This window comes from Myxine glutinosa, chromosome 2, assembly GCF_964187855.1.
Source record: "Myxine glutinosa chromosome 2, kmMyxGlut1.1, whole genome shotgun sequence".
In the NCBI taxonomy this organism is placed as follows: domain Eukaryota; kingdom Metazoa; phylum Chordata; class Myxini; order Myxiniformes; family Myxinidae; genus Myxine; species Myxine glutinosa.
Genome location: NC_136262.1, coordinates 261677792 through 261695622, shown reverse-complemented (window position 1 = coordinate 261695622; position 17831 = coordinate 261677792). Strand labels below are relative to the sequence as shown.

At 38.8% G+C, this 17831-nt stretch overlaps 1 protein-coding gene and 1 long non-coding RNA gene across 3 annotated transcripts in view; one reads left to right on the top strand and one right to left on the bottom strand.

Moving 5' to 3' along the window:
• The window catches only part of LOC144890746 (uncharacterized), a 388459-nt gene that overhangs the window by 214659 nt on the left and 155969 nt on the right, over positions 1–17831 (top strand). The gene's annotated exons all lie outside the window — the stretch shown is intronic.
• LOC137420592 (myosin-IIIb) overlaps positions 15547–17831 on the bottom strand; it is a 103666-nt gene continuing 101381 nt past the window's right edge. For both annotated transcript variants that reach the window (XM_078772499.1, XM_078772500.1), the window contains 2 exons: positions 16495–16731; positions 15547–16332 (listed from right to left, as the gene is read on the bottom strand). In XM_078772499.1, the coding sequence (XP_078628625.1) occupies positions 16315–16332; positions 16495–16731 (255 nt within the window). In that variant the 3' untranslated portion in view covers positions 15547–16314. The remainder of the gene's footprint in view (positions 16333–16494; positions 16732–17831) is intronic.

Here is a 17831-nt window from a genome sequence, read left to right as displayed (position 1 = left end):
TGTGTATTTTTGTGTATTTTGGATATATTTTCACGACTAATTCCAGTTAACATCCTGCAAAATTTGCTCGTTTTCTGGCCGAGTCGAAATTGCGTTGAGTTCCTATGGCATGCGCCATTAAAAGCGCTGTGTAATGGTTGAGCTCCCTTTATTTCGTTTTGGTCATGCGGATGAGCAGACAAAGTGACGAATGCTGCGGCTGGAGCAGTAGAAGCGATGTTTTTAATGGAAACGATGTAATGAGTAATTAAAAGTGGGAGGGGGCAACACCACGCATACCTCTTTTAAGGTGTGTATAAACCCTGGAATAAACGTGGGAAGGGGCAACACCACGCATACCTCTTTTAAGGTGTGTATAAACCCTGGAATATTTCAGCAATCAATACAATGCTGAAACTATGTAAGTTAAGTTAATGAGTAATTTAATGAGTAACTTAATGAGTAATTTAATAAGTAATTTAATGAGTAATTTAATGAGTAATTTAATAAGTAATTTAATGAGTAATTTAATGAGTAATTTAATAAGTAATTTAATGAGTAATTTAATGAGTAATTTAATGAGTAATTTAATAAGTAATTTAATGAGTAATTTAATGAGTAATTTAATAAGTAATTTAATAAGTAATTTAATGAGTAATTTAATGAGTAATTTAATAAGTAATTTAATGAGTAATTTAATGAGTAATTTAATGAGTAATTTAATAAGTAATTTAATAAGTAATTTAATGAGTAATTTAATGAGGAATTTAATGAGGAATTAAAAGTGGGAGGGGGCAACACCACGCATACCTCTTTTAAGGTGTGTATAAACCCTGGAATAAACGTGTGAGGGGGCAACACCACGCATACCTCTTTTAAGGTGTGTATAAACCCTGGAATATTTCAGCAATCAATACGATGCTGAAATGATGTAATTTACTGTGTAAGAGGGTCGACCTTTGGTTTGTTTGGGTTTTGTTGTTTATTTTTGTGGGTGTGTATTTTTTGTGTATTTTGGATATATTTTCACGACTAATTCCAGTTAACATCCTGCAAATTTGCTCGTTTGCTGGCCGAGTCGAAATTGCGTTGAGTTCCTATGGCATGCGCCATTAAAAGCGCTGTGTCATGGTTGAGCTCCCTTTATTTCGTTTTGGTCACGCGGATGAGCAGACAAAATGACGAATACTGCGGCTGGGGCAGTGGAAGCGATTTTTTTGAATTGTTCAATGATTATTCAATATTGTTATGACTTATTGTCAATAGGTATACTAAGTGGCCATGAGGTAGCCTGTTGCTATGTACAGTTTTATTCTATTGTTGATTATACCACATAGCTGTGGTGATAAAGGAAATGTTCGTTTTAAATAGATGATTATGATAGGACCATGACTATAAAATCATGATGATTATTATGAATGATATCATAGGGTTCAAATGCAGAATTATTGCATGAACTTGGGAAAGAACTTTCAAGCCCTATGGGATAAATTGGGTGTTACAAGCGATGGAGTTTCAAAATTTAGCATGATTGAAGGAATTTTACAGTCTTATTTCAGGAGTTTTACGAAATTTATATTGCCAAGAGATTTTGGGTACTATTAAAAGAAAAATGATGAGATATTTTTCCCAATGAACTTTAATATCTGCCATCCATTTTGGCTGTCTCACGAATGAAGGATGAGTTGCCTTTAGTGGTTGCAAAGAAAATTTGTGGAGACCAGGCAAAATGGGGAAATATGTCAGATATGACCCTAGGACAGAACGGTGATTCATCAATTGACATGAGGTATGAACCAGAGGTGACGACCGATGAGATTCGATCTCAGTCAATGGATGGACCTGTCCTGACATCATTGGGGAAAGGGCTTATGCAAGGAGTCATCCAAAATGATTAATTTGATTTATTGATGAATATTGATGAATTAATTGAAATTGAATAATTGACTGAATTGTTGATTGATTGAATCTAATTGATTGAATTTAATTGAATAAATTTAACTGGATAAATTGAATTGAATAAATTAAATTGAATATATTGATCATTTGATTGATGAAAATGCGGTCTCAAGAAAGAAGCTTTAATATCTTTGTGAGATATTATCAATGTGAAGACAACCTTGGAAAATTGAGCAAGGTGGTGAGTTTATATATAGATATATATGTGCGGTTACCATTGTATGATTTCCCCTTCAACAGAGCGGACACCTGAGGATTCACCCATTTCATACTGACCCTCTGGCTCATCTGCAAATACTGATCTGTGAGATTGGATTGTGCAAAAGCCACAGGGGAGAGAGATTCTCTGGAAATCACCGTTTGAACAGGTGGAGAGATCCTTCCTGGAGGTACGAGTGAAGCTTTAGAGGAACAAACTACAACACATCCAACGCTACTTTGATAAAAGGCAGAATGGGAAATGGAGCCTGCAAGAATACACAAGGACAACCAGAGATTCCACAAAAAGGTACTTGTACACATCATATGTACGACCGTTATGGTGCCGAAGCTATAAGGCAGGTCGAGAATTGGTATTTGTGGACAAAGGGACATGATGAGGAGTTTCCAAGAGATGGTACATTTGAGCGAAGTCGATTGGAAAGATTAGAACAAAGATTGAAAGCCAGAAAGAGACAGAATCTAACGGTAGACTGGCTTGCATTCCATCTTTGGGATGGTGAATCCAGACAACGGGAACAGCAAGAACGGATAACGGATCTAGAACTTAAAATAAAAAGGATACAGGATACAGTGGAGGAGACAAATGCACAACTGCCCTCGAAATTAGGAATGAAAGTGACAGTTGTCCCATCTGATTTCCAGTTGTCTCCCCAAAAAGGACGGTACAGATAATTTTTTCGTGTTTCAGGAGATAACGAGAGATTGCAGTGGCAACTCAGGGATGTAGAGATGCAGCCCAGCAATACAAGTACACAGGTGCACAGACCAGGCAATGACAGAAACCGGTGTTTCAAGTGTGGACGGATGGGACATTGGAAAAGAGGATGTCCGTATACCAAAAGGAAGACAAGTTAATAGGGTAAACCAAGATCAAGGGTACCAGTGCTGACCGATACCTCAGACAATGATTAGGCCTTCATTGCGACAAATCCCAAATGACGATTGGCCTCAACAAATTAGATTACTGGACAAACATGAATAACTGTCGATGATTCTTGGGTCTGAAAAGTTTTCGGAGCAAGAATTATTCATTTTTTCTTTTGCTTGTAAGCAAATTAGTAATTAATTGATCAAATGCCGAAATTGGATCTTTTATGTTGGGCACACAATTTTAAATTTACAAAGTTGGAACAATTGCTTTGCAAATTTTTGAAACCAAGTGACAAGAGTCACATGATGATCAGGTGGGAATTTCGGACTAGTGTTCCGCATGATTGATAGGTCAGTGGTCGACTGACATGCAAATGGGTGTGTAGTCAAATTTGGATAAATTATGGTGGGAACTGAAAGGGTAATTTCAATGTGACATCATAGGGGTTTTCTAAAAAATAAACTTTTTGGTCCATTTGCGTATTAGCATTTATAAAATTGAAGGACAAATTTTATGAAAATGAAATAAAACTGACACCCAACCTGATCTGTAAATAATGGTTCCAACGCAAACAAATATGCATAATGCATGCGTGTGTGTGTGTTTTGTGTATCAATGTTTGTGTTTGTTGTTTTTGTTTTTGTGTATCAATCTTACAAGATTGTTGACACCGACAGTGTGCCTTGTCTGAAAAATAGATAGTTCCATGGGGAAGGGATCGCATATCGAGAGAATTCATAAAAATAAAAAAAATAAAAAATAGAAATATAATTTGATTATGAAAATTATCACTTTTGTCAAGGGAGATGGAGAATAAAGATTTGATTTGCTGAGTTATGAGCAGCTATTCATTAATAGTAAAAAAAATTGGAAGTAATCTTGGGATTCCATTGTGATCGAATTTATATGAGAATCAAAGCTATTTATGGATATGAGCTTCATAAAAATGTGGGAGTACAAAATTAGCCAAATTTTGGAGAGGTCTTACACTGACTTCCCAGAGTACTCTGCTCATGGATTTTTATATATATAAACTTGAATTTTATCAGCATATAAATTGTGCTGTATGTATGGATGTGGTTTAGGCATAGATGATATGGGAAAATAGTAAAGAAAATTTTGCTGGTTTGAACTATTGTGGGTTTTCAGTTCTGGAGTTCAAACAAAGTCACTGGTTAACAGATGAGAAAGGATAGTAAATAAATTATTCGATGCTGGGCAAATTAAGTACGATATTACTAAGACTTATGAGAGCTATTGTTCTTCCTTACAGCAGTGGAAAATTATTGGGAAAAATTAGATCCAACATAATGAATCTATAAAAGAATGTGATAGGGATAATATCCTCAATTTGTACTAATTATTTGATTGTGGGTAAAGGAATTAATTTATCGTAGTGGATTGTTAACAGCAGCCTGAAAATGTCCTGAGAGTGTGCATCCATGTAATCAGAAATCCCAGATTTGTTTTTACAAACAACATTTTGGTAGAGGTCTTGTGTGGACGAGCACTTCCTTGGTAGATAAAGAACGGTACTGCATGCTGGCAGCCACTTTTGCGGCCAGCTAGGCCAAACAAATTGAGAGGAAATTGTAGTTAAATACGTAAGTTACACATGGCTATTTGTAAAAAGGAAATTTGTTGAGATGGGAAACATTTTTCGAAGGTTTATTAAAGTGTTATAATATGACATGTGGCAAGGCAAACTATTGGATGGGAAAATTAGATCTGGCTATAGAATAAATTTATTGACCCCTTGAAGTTAATTCTTCGAATCATTGTTTCACTGGCATTTTTTGTTCAAATTGGAAATAGTTTGGTAGAGCTTTGGTTAAAACCTTTGGTTGCGGTATCTTGGAACGAATTGATAAACCATAGGAGATTGATAAGAATAGAAACGAATATGGACCCAAAATAGAAAGTTGGATTCATGCCCCTCATTGCAAACAAGCACATGGGGCTAAGGTGGACGATCCCACAGAAAATGAGGCTGCACCTAGCAGCCCAGCAGAACATTCAGTGGCAGATAAATGATAGTCGTGATTTACAGTCATTTGAATTACATTTTAACACCCCTTGCATTGATAAACATTACATTTTCAACATGTGATATTCCTACTTGGGATAGTGACATTTATTTGCCTACATGACATACAATTACCTACTGATATTAATACAACATGAGTGAAAAATGTATCACAACTACACTCATGATCAGGGGATTGAGTTCAACCCCGGGAGATAGGGGGATCAGGGTAAGACAAATAATCTGATTTATGTTACATATTAAGGGATTTTCTTTATTTACCTTTTAGGAAGCTTGTTAGTTTGGTATATAGTGTTGAATGTCATCAACATATAATTATGTCATAGGTATGAATATATACAAGGAGTAGCAGACTTGTTTGTTGGTTTAGTAGTTATATTGGCAATTGTTTTAGTGGTGGCTTGCTTGAAAGCCTTAGTGACGGTGTGTTTGAATAAGGTAACCAACAACACGATGATAACGCATGAAGTGACAAATGAGGAAAGAAATGTGGAACCAGAAAAGGAAGACTTTTATGGCGACATAATTACTGAGATTAAAAGATTAAATCAAGTGATGTTGCAAATGAATACAGTAGAATTAAGATAATGGCATAACGACAATGTTATGAGTTGTGTCAATTACAATATCAGTGAACTCATATCACCACGAGTGACACACTGTTAGAAAAAAAAAAAAAAGAGGGAAAAGAAAAAAGTGGAGAGGAATTATGGTAATAATACATTATGCTTAATTTGTTGGTTTGGGAAAATTGTTGGTGGGAATTAGGTATTCCCGTTTGTGATTGTAATCATATACAATTTATTTTCTTAGAGTAGTGCTAAAATACCTGCATGAGTTAATTTTGAACTATATTAACCTGAAAGCAATTGTGGATGCTATTCTTAGTTTAGTAATAAAATACATACTTGATTGAATATTATTTGTGTGACGCATATAAATGAATATAACTTTTTGTGTTAAGAAAAAACAACAAATTGTTGAATGTGAAACTGTCGGAAGATATACATGATTATGCTGATTTCATGGTAAGATGTACCCTATCTGATTCAGTGTGTGCGGAAAGCAGATTCAGATGTGACTGAGCATAAGGATAAGACGAGATCACATTTTGAAGGGAGTGCTAACGGAATTGGGAAGAAGTTCGAGAAAGAAAATTTGTGGCTAAAAATGAAGTTAATCATGGCATACACCCTCTTTCTCAAAGAATGATGAAGACATTCTCCCGTGTAACTTGGAGATGAATGCTTACCTTCACCAAGGAAATTTATGTGACCATTTGCCTGGATCACACTGCAACATATGAAAGAAAGGCGATCACTTACTCTTGTTCGAAGGCTTCGAACATTCATCACATCAGAAGTTGCAGGACAACGACATTTTACCCGCAACCTCTGTGAAATGCGGGGACATATGTTATTACTTCACCAACTTCCGGGGAGCCAGCATGGAGCTGCAAACCAATGGCTGTGCCTTTTCACAACAGCTGTGCGCGATTCTGCGGGCCACTCCTGGTATGGACCATGGATGACCTGAACACCATGGTCCCAACATCATTGTGGATGCATCCGGCATCCCTGTTCCACGTCTTGCTGGCCAATCAACGTCACACCAATACTTGCTGCCCACTCACAATGAGGGAGGAGGCAAGTCGACTACAACTGGGTGAAGGCCTTGTTCAGGAATTACAATCGTTTACAGCAAAAAGTGGCAAGAATGCTACAAGGAGAGCAGGGTCAGTCTATGACTCCGCAATGTTACCACAACAGCGAAATCCTACACAAAGTAGTGCAGGAGCTATGAAGACATTAGGAGAAAATGTTTCATACCTGGATTCAAACACAAGTGATCAGCCCTTCCTTTCAAACAAAGTCAACATTTGTGTGGAGGCAAACGTTTTTGCCAGATGGTGCAGATGCTTTACAAAACTTGAAAATGAAGTGAAATTGTTGTATCTTGGTGATGGTGAAGTGTTGTTTTGAAAATATATTTGTGATGCAAATGCAATAGATTGAACAATATGGAAGGAGTCAATGACCAACGAAATGTTTTGTGATTCTTGCAGGATGACGGTGTATGCCTAAGGGAATTTGATTACCAAAGTGATTGATTATTTACTTATACTTGTAATGATGTTTACTTGCAGTGATTGATTATTTACTTATACTTGTAATGATGTTTACTTGCAGTGATTGATTATTTACTTATACTTGTAATGATGTTTACTTGCAGTGATTGATTATATTTACTTATACTTGTAATGATGTTTACTTGTAGTGATTGATTGTTTACTTATATTGAAGTTTAGATTAATGGTTAATATAAACAAAAACAAAAAGATGAGGGAATTGTGGAAGTGTAACTCAGTGTAACTTATTGATTGGCACTGGTAACTCATTGATTAAGACTGGTAACGAAGCAGATAGAAATGAATGCCAAGAATGTGCACGAACATGGTAATCTCTTGTCCACCTGGTCACAGCCCCAGGCTGGAGCACCCCCCTATCGTTTGGTAAATGGAACTCGCAGCAGGAGGGGAGCGAGCTGGTGCCAGGACTCGGTGCATGCATGACCTCGGGGCATTAGCGGAGAAGGGATTAGCGCGACAAGGCCCATAAAAACCAGAGCAAACTATGAGTCAGGAGACTTGTCACCAGAAGCTCTGACCTACGGAACGGAACGGAACCCTGTGAACAGCGCTGAGAGAGAGCACTCATACTCAGAACCTCTGCCCGACGGGAATGGCGGAGGAACATCGGCCGAACGAGAAGGACCATGCGAATAGAGTTAACCTGGTCCATTGAGTTAAACGGTATTATTTGGTAATGGAATGAAGTGAATAACCAGTTAATAAACCAGACCTTTTGTAAAACCTGTTTCCGACCATTGGCGTCTTGAGTCTCACCCACCACTTCCCCTACAACTCAATGCTGGCCACTTCAGAACAGTCCAGCGTTTTGTTTTGAACCATTCCTGGGTGCATTTTGAAGTGTGTTTGGGGTCATTGTCCTGCTGAAAGACCCATGACCTTCGACGGAGACCCATCTTTCTAACACTGGGTTGAACATTGCTCTCCAAAATGCCTTGGTAATCTCCTGGTTTCATGATGCCATGCACACATTCAAGGCACCCAGTGCCAGAGGCAGCACAGCAACCCCAAAACATCACTGAACCTCATCCATATTTGACTGTAGGGAAGGTGTTCTTTTCTTTGAAGGCTTCATTTTGTTTTCCGTAAACATAGAGATGATGTGCTTTTCCAAAAAGCTCTAATTTGGTGTCATCTGTCCACAGGCCATTCTCCCAGAAGGATTTTGGCTTGTTCAGGTGTGTTTTGTCAAACTCATGTCAGGCTTTCTTAAGTCTCTCTCTCAGCAGTGGGGTCCTCCATAAAACCCTTCATTGAGTTGTTGACGGATGGTGTGAGTTGAAACTATCGTACCTTGTGCCTGAAGGTTAGCTTGAATATGTTTGGCAGTTTATCGAGGTGCTTTCTCCACCATTCAAACAATCCTTCGCTGCAATCTTCAATGAGGTTTTCTCTTGCGGCCACGTCCAGGGAGGTTGACTGCAGTGCCATGGACCTTAAAGTTCCTGATAACATTGCGTACGGAGGACAATGGAACATAAAGGTCTCTGGATATAGACTTGTAGCCTTGAGATTGTCCATGCTTGGCTACAATCTTGTGTCTGACCTCAGACAATTCTCTGGTTTTCTTTCTTTTCTCCATGCTCATTGCGGTACACACAGTGACACAAAACAGCAGAATGACTCCTTTTCTCTATTCAAACTGGTTGAATGAGTGATTTTTATGTTGCAGGCACCTGCAACTCACCGCAGGTGAGTTCAATTCCAAAGGAAAGGAGAATCACCTGCTTGAAATCTAATTATTTCACACAACTTCGAAAAGGTTCCAATGATATTGTCCGGCCAATTTTAGGATTTCTGGGTGAAATCTATATAATAATAGCATAAGGACTCGACTTTGTTATCCCTTTTACGCCGCACCCAGTGACCCGATGCCCACGGCACGAATGGATTTACGATCTACGAACCGTGCTCTTTGTTTATCACATACAGCCATACTCGAAAAATCTGAATTAGCCGACGTTGGGGCCCAAAAGCTTCTGATTCACTGCTGATACGACGCCATCTTACGACTCCATCTTATTGGTGTCTGCTGGGTGAAGGGGAAGCAAGCCGTCCGCTGATTGGACAGTCGAAGGCGACAGCAAGCCGTCCACTGAGTGGACAATCCTGAGCATGCATTTGTGCCGGTGTCGTCGATCGCGGTGTATGCTAACCTCATCAGGTGGGTTTACCATAATTTCTTCCATATACTGTGATTACAACGAAGTGAAACCGATCAGCAGCCCATCAGTATCATATAAAGCAATAAATACCAAGGCTTCAGCTTCTGAAAGCTTAAAACAAAGTGTATTTCGTCGAGTGACCAAAAGTAGGCCTCGGCCCTACCTATCCAGTTGTTGTGTTTCCGTTGTGGCCATGATCTCAACAAATGGCGTAGGCCATGTGGCGTAGGGTAGGTCATGATCAGCCCCCCTCCCCCCCCCCCTTTCGTTTCACCAACTCCTGCATCTGCCACCGTTCATGATTATCAAAGTAGGCTTTACCCTGTTCACCATAAGGTAGAAATCAGAGAGTTGTATACGAAGAGATAAAAGGATGGCATTGACTTCGAGACGGTACGTGATATTTAGCGTTGTCATTTAAGTAGATTGCAATAAATACGTTGTTCATATACGCACTCTTCATTCTCATCTTTCTTCCTAACTCTTACTCGGACAAGCAAATCCCCTATGCCATCCATAATGGTACACTCTATCCATACACCACATCCTCCCTTCCGTGGATGTTCCACGGGTTTTGGCTAGTAAGGTAAGATTTAGTAATTTTTTCAGCTTTTTTGTTTTGTTTCACTGCAAACTAAAGATACAAATGTGGAAACCAAAAGATTTTTTAATTTCAACAATTTTCTGGAAGAAATGGTGCATTATTTGAAAAAAGTGCAAGGGCGCCAATAATTTTGGCCACGACTGTATATATATCCTCAAATAACCCCCCCCCAACCCCCCCACCCTGAATCCCAACTCTTCAAACCGCTCCCCACCCTGTCGTAAAACCCCCTCCCCACTACAAATCTACAAACCCCCTCATCACACAAAGTCCTTAACCCAAAGTCCTCAACCTCTCCCCCAAAGCCGAAACTCCCTCCCCCCTCGCAACTCTGCCCCCTTTCTGCCCCTACCCCCACCAAAGCTCACTGCTCACACAATCACCCAATCCCAAGTCCTCAGCCCCTCTCCCCTCTCGCAATTCTGTCCCCCTCCCTACCCCACCCCCACCAAAGCTCCTGTGTCCTACCCCCCCCCCCCCCCATTACCCAACCACAAGTCCGCAACCCCCCTCCCAATACCAAATTCTCAACCCCTTCCCATCCTCAAGCTCCTCCCCAATCCCAAGTCCTCAAGTTGTGGACGGATTTGGACGACATTTATTGAACAGGTTGGATGTGTAATAAGGACAAAATGATTAGATTTTGATGAAGATCTGGATACGGATACGATAATTTTTAAAGGGATTTTTTAAGCATTAGGAGATGGAGCCAAAAACAAAATATAGCACGATATTTCAAAAAGTTGTGGATGGGTTATGACCAAACTTGGGGGATGAGTTGGTGAGGTGACAAACCGATTAGATTTTGGTTCGGTTCCGGATCCAGATCCGGCCTATCAGTGGGATACAAAATGTAAATTGTTCAATTTTTAGGTCTTGAGGAGGTCTACCGAGTGTCGTTCTAGTTGTCCATGTGAAACATGGAAAATTTCCATCCACTTGTAATTCAATTCAGAAAGGATGCATCACATCTTTTTCACATTAGCATTAAACATGTGAATTGAATTTGGCACAAATGATAGTGTAAGACGACTGTACAAGGTAAGTGGAGCACGACGCCAAATGCCTGAATGATTTAAGAAAATGTTAAAGTAAATAACTGACGGAACATTAAATTCACAAATTCTTCCCCTTTCCAGTTGGTAACAACATTCCTGTTCTGTTTGTTAAGAACAATGTTAAAAGTAATGTACGTGGCGTAGTTAGTTTAATCTTTATTTTTGGAGTCAATGGATAGTCTAAATGATATTTTTGTTGATATTGAAATATGTGCATCATATCACTTTTATCAAATATTCGTCTGATGAGAAAGGATTTTGTCTTACGGACGCTTTGTTACCCACAGCGTCGATACAAACGAGTAAAATATGTTTTCCTAATTTATGTGCAATATGTATAAGTTTTTGTTAAAAAAAACAACTTTTTATTTGTCAATAAAATCATGGCTCACGTAATGATATTGGAAGACTGTCAGCTTGGAAGGCTGGATTCTACCCTAGATAAGGTTGTCTGCTCACCACGTGCAGAACCACGGCGGTGGAAGTCACTTTGTCCACGGTCTTCCACCTGTCCTTACCGTTTGCAATCTTGTGCCTCCTGTGAACCACAGCTGATCGATTCCTTTGATTTCCCCATGCAGAATGGCTGCTTGTTTCAGGGACACAATGACATTTTTAATATTGACCATTTTTTGTAGATTCAACAATATTTTATATATTTTATATTGATCATTTTTTGTATGTTCACAAATATATTTTATATTGACCATTTTTTGTATATTCACAAATATTTTAAATATTTTATATTGATCATTTTTTGTATATTCACAAATATTTTTTATATTTTATATTGACCATTTTTTGTATATTCACAAATATTTTTATATTTTATATTGACCATTTTTTGTATATTCACAAATATTTTAAATTGACCATTTTTTGTATATTCACAAATATTTTTATATTCTATATTGACCATTTTTTGTATATTCACAAATATTTTTATATTTTATATTGACCATTTTTTGTATATTCACAAATATTTTAAATTGACCATTTTTTGTATATTCACAAATATTTTAAATATTTTATATTGATCATTTTTTGTATATTCACAAATATTTTTATATTTTATATTGATCATTTTTTGTATATTCACAAATATTTTTTATATTGATCATTTTTTGTATATTCACAAATATTTTTTAATATTTCATATTGATCATTTTTTATATATTCACAAATATTTTTATATTTTTAATTGATCATTTTTTGTATATTCACAAATTTTTTATATTGATCATTTTTTGTATATTCACAAATATTTTATATATTTTATATTGATCATTTTTTGTATGTTCACAAATATATTTTATATTGACCATTTTTTGTATATTCACAAATATTTTAAATATTTTATATTGATCATTTTTTGTATATTCACAAATATTTTTTATATTTTATATTGACCATTTTTTGTATATTCACAAATATTTTTATATTTTATATTGACCATTTTTTGTATATTCACAAATATTTTAAATTGACCATTTTTTGTATATTCACAAATATTTTTATATTCTATATTGACCATTTTTTGTATATTCACAAATATTTTTATATTTTATATTGACCATTTTTTGTATATTCACAAATATTTTTATATTTTATATTGACCATTTTTTGTATATTCACAAATATTTTAAATTGACCATTTTTTGTATATTCACAAATATTTTTTATATTTTATATTGACCATTTTTTGTATATTCACAAATATTTTTATATTTTATATTGACCATTTTTTGTATATTCACAAATATTTTAAATTGACCATTTTTTGTATATTCACAAATATTTTAAATATTTTATATTGATCATTTTTTGTATATTCACAAATATTTTTTATATTGATCATTTTTTGTATATTCACAAATATTTTTTAATATTTCATATTGATCATTTTTTATATATTCACAAATATTTTTATATTTTATATTGATCATTTTTGGTACATTCACAAATATTTTAATATTTTATATTGATCATTTTTTGTATATTCACAAATATTTTTATATTCTATATTGATTTTTTTGTATATTCACAAATATTTTTATATTTTATATTGATTTTTTTTGTATATTCACAAATATTTTTATATTTTATATTGATTTTTTTGTATATTCACAAATATTTTTATATTCTATATTGATTTTTTTGTATATTCACAAATATTTTAATATTTTATATTGATCATTTTTTGTATATTCACAAATATTTTTATATTCTATATTGATTTTTTTTGTATATTCACAAATATTTTGTTTTTTTTATATTGATTTTTTTTGTATATTCGCCAATATTTTCTAGATTTTATATTGACGTGCAGAATGGCTGCTTGTTTCAGTGACCCAATGTCATTTTAATATCATGACCAACAAAAGGCATTATATATATATATAGCATGAAATGAGCCCATTTCTCAAATCACACCAATCTAAATTCTAAAGATCCATTTCGGACATCACAAGCAATTACCTCGAGCCATTCAGTCGGGATATTTGTGCGGTGGCACAAACGGCCTTTGTTTTGGTTACAATTATTGATTCGGTGCTGCCATTATTCGCAAAGTCCAGCAACGTTTCTGAAAACAGGAAGAGTAGAGAAAGTAATGTGCCAATCAATAAATCATCATCATTTTACATGCGCCACCTGACTGCAGGTTGCATCATTGCTGGAAGTGCGGATGTGCCGCTGATGCAGTGCAAACCTCCTCCGCCTCATAACCCCCCCCCCCCCCCAAAAAAAAACAGGAACTTGTAATTTGTTCAGGGTGCCGGCGATAACTTACCGACTCTTCATTTAAGACACTGTGGAATCTTTAACATCAACAAACTCGTTCGAGCAGATAAAACACCCAGCTTAATGCCAATCCGAGAGACCACTTTGTGATGCAATACCAGGCCTCTGAAGCACCAATCCGAGTTTATAGTTGGGTCAGGAATCAAACCCCGAGTAGTCAGGTCAAAGTGTGCTACATCTAAGCTATCCTGCCACCCCCCGCCCCCCCTCTCTTTATAACCTTCGATTTTTTTTCGAAACACTATCGATACAAACTTTCCAAAAACACTTCATGTTTGCAAAGATGCAAGGAATTGACATATGGCCCTTTGTCATTGCTGTTAAACTTGAAAAGAAACGACCTGAAGGCTCACACTCATGTTCACCCATTGAATGAAACTTTCCAGAGTACTTGGTAAAATGGCCAATGATGTGGACTCAGACAGGATAGCCAGCTTAACTTCCCTATGGAAGAGCTATCGTGCTCAGAAATTCAGGCAGCACTGGATGAATCAAACCCAGGATTACACAAAGCTGTCCGACCACACCCTGGGCAAGGTGCTGCTCTTGTGGTGATTGTGCTGGAATGGTATCCAAGAGGTTGCCGTACCTGGCCAAAAGGTGCACATTAAGCATCAACGTTCTAAGCTTGTGGAAGCCTCAGGTCTTGGGAGAATTACCACGATAATATTTGATGATGACAATGGTCGCCTGCATCTTGCGGTCAATTAGTCGCCTTTGTGACTCCGCAAGTTCCCAAATAACATTTAAAATCTGAGTACATCCGGCACGTGCTCGCCGCCGATGAAGGGCGCTGTTGATGAAACGTTCGATTTTCCGAACCTGTGTTTTGCTGACAAAACCTCGTGTTGGTTGTTTTCACTCGTCAGGTTCTCATATTTCCCCAACCACACATTCCTTCATGCTTTTCTGCCAAACCTGCCATTCCTAGAAACTCAGAACGTTCCAGATCAAAACCATCTTTCCAAATAGTTCACCGAATAACCCAGTTGCTGCATCTCTTGCAATATTTATTTGACAACTCGCTGAGATTTGTACAATTTCACAGCATTCTTTAACTATAGCAAAGGATGATAATGTTGGAGGTGATGATAGGTCGAGAAAAAGGGGTGTGGTTACAAGAGGAGTAAGTAGCAGGTGTATGGAGAGAGGATAACGGAGTTTAGAAGCAGGTAGGAGAGGAGGAAACGGAAGAGAAGGAGCATATTATCAGAGAAAGGGGCGTGTTTAGTAGGAGGGGGGGGGCGGTAGGGAGGGTGTGGTGGTGAGGCGAGTGTGGTGGGGAGATGTGGTGTGTGAGGGGGGGCGGGGAGATGTGCTTACGAGGCGAGTGTGGGGGTGGGGAGGAGATGTGGTGTGTGAGGGGGGGGGGGAGATGTGGTTACGAGGCGAGTGTGGGGATGGGGAGGAGATGAGGTGTGTGTGTGGGGGGGGGGGGGGAGATGTGGTTACGAGGCAAGTGTGGGGTGGGGAGGAGATGAGGTGTGTGTGGGGGAGGGGAGATGTGGTTATGAGGCGAGTGTGGGGGTGGGGAGGAGATGAGGTGTGTGTGTGGGGGGGGGGGAGATGTGGTTACGAGGCGAGTGTGGGGGTGGGGAGGAGATGAGGTGTGTGGGGGGGGGGGGAGAAAGATGTGGTTACGAGACGAGTGTGGGGGTGGGGAGGAGATGAGGTGTGTGGGGGGGGGGGGATGGGAGAGGAGGGGAGATGTGGTTACGAGCGGCGAGTGTGGGGGTGGTGTGGAGATGAGGTGTGTAGGGGGGGGGGAGAGTTCTGGTTACGAGGCAAGTGTGGGGGTGGGGAGGAGATGAGGGGTGTGGGGGTGGGGTGTGGTTACAAGGCGAGTGTGGGGGTGGGGAGGAGATGAGGTATGGGGGGGGGGGAGAGATGTGGTTGTGAGGCGAGTGTGGGGGTGGGGAGGAGATGAGGGGTGTGTGGGGGGGGATGTGGTTACGAGGCGAGTGTGGTGGTGTGGAGGAGGTGAGTGGAGTGTGGGGGAGAGGAGGGAGGTGGTGGGGATGACCATGTTTGTCAACATAATAAATATAATATGCACCCTTACACAACCCTGATTGCCAAACAGGAAATGGCATGTCCATAAAATAATGTCCACAAGGTACACACAATTGGGCATTGATGAGTTCAAGTGAAACATTTTTGAGAACAATGGACGTTCATTCACCCCACACGTAAAGCAGCAGTTACCTGGTGTATATATATATATTAAACACCGACACACCGTCCCGTCATCAGTCTGAGATCATTAAACAGAGTCCAGAGATTAACTGGGTTAATATTCTTCAGGCTAAAAGTTATTTGGTTAATGGAGTAAAATCCCGACATCCAGCTCAATTACCCAAAGGGAGGGTTCATCGGCCTCCTCGGAGACATCACCGTGACGAACCACAGAGCCAGGAACAGGTGTAGTAGATCGACATATGGCATGGATTCTTCACTTTCATCTCCTGGGACTATTCTGAAAATACGAGCAATAACAAACAACAAGATAAAACTCAATTTCCAAATGAACAGAAGTCCACAATCAAATGTCTCCGAGGCTTGTGAGATTGCAGTAAAACTTAACTTTATACAAGAACCTCATCTAAACACAGCTCTTTGGTGAGGAATTGCATCTTACCTGCTTCCAAAGAGGCTTACGGAAAATGCCCGATGACGTTTCATGCTCCTTGTGTGATTTTTCATCGACAGCTGTGCTCTTCGGTCGTGAAAGAAGCCCCCTCGGTGCTTGTGGGGATCCACGTAAGGGAACTTGCGGAGAACCAACATCAGAAAGAGGCCGAGATTTACCCGTTGAAATGGCCGGAACTTTGCTGGCATTGGGATTGTTGCTGCTTGTGTGCTCCATCGTTTGGTCCTGGAAGAAGGGAATGGAGGATGTTAGAGTGTGCTGGGGAATGATGCTGCACATTGAGGACTTGTGGCCCTATCATGATTATAAAGTTGTGTATATGTACATACATACGTATATATATTGCGTACAAGATCGAGGCTCGTGCAAGAGCTAACATCAACCCCAAAAACAACAACAAACGGACACACAAAACATACAAAAAAGGGAGCGGGAGACAAGATGGGGAGAGAAAGGGAAGCACACAAGTACAACAGCAGAGAACAGAGACATCGGGAGATCTGTGGGAGGGAGAGGGCTTGGGGGGAGGAAAAGTATAAAACACATGGACACTGCTGGGACGTCCAGGAAAGAAAGAAGTCGGGATTTCCAAAAAAAAAAGTGGATCTGGGGTGAATTAACGGGGGTAGAAAAGATCAAGGTTTTGGATGGGGGAGGATAAGAGATGGTGGTGAACAGCTGTTTTAAAGACCTGGAGGGAGGAGTGGGATTGAAGGGAGTGAGGGAGTTTGTTCCAGAGGCGGGAGAAAAGAGGAATGAAGGAGTGAAGGTGAGCAGAGAGCCGAGATTTTGGCAATTTGGTAATATTAAAAGGCAAAAAAAAGAGCGCAACATGCTATTTGTTGGCACGTGTTACAATGACGACCGGATCAAATCCTCCCCCAGATGAACATTCAATGAAAAATTGCGAATTAGGATAAATTGACCTGTTGAATGGAAAAATGGTGCTCGGTTTCAGGATGTTCATCGTTAAATACGGTACAAGGAACATCACCTCTATCATACCAAACATCACCTCTATCATACGAAACATCACCTCTATCATACGAAACATCACCTCTATCATACGAAACATCACCTCTATCATACGAAACATCACCTCTATCATACGAAACATCACCTCTATCATACCAAACATCACCTCTATCATACCAAACATCACCTCTATCATACCAAACATCACCTCTATCATACGAAACATCACCTCTATCATACCAAACATCACCTCTATCATACCAAACATCACCTCTATCATACCAAACATCACCTCTATCATACCAAACATCACCTCTATCATACGAAACATCACCTCTATCATACCAAAC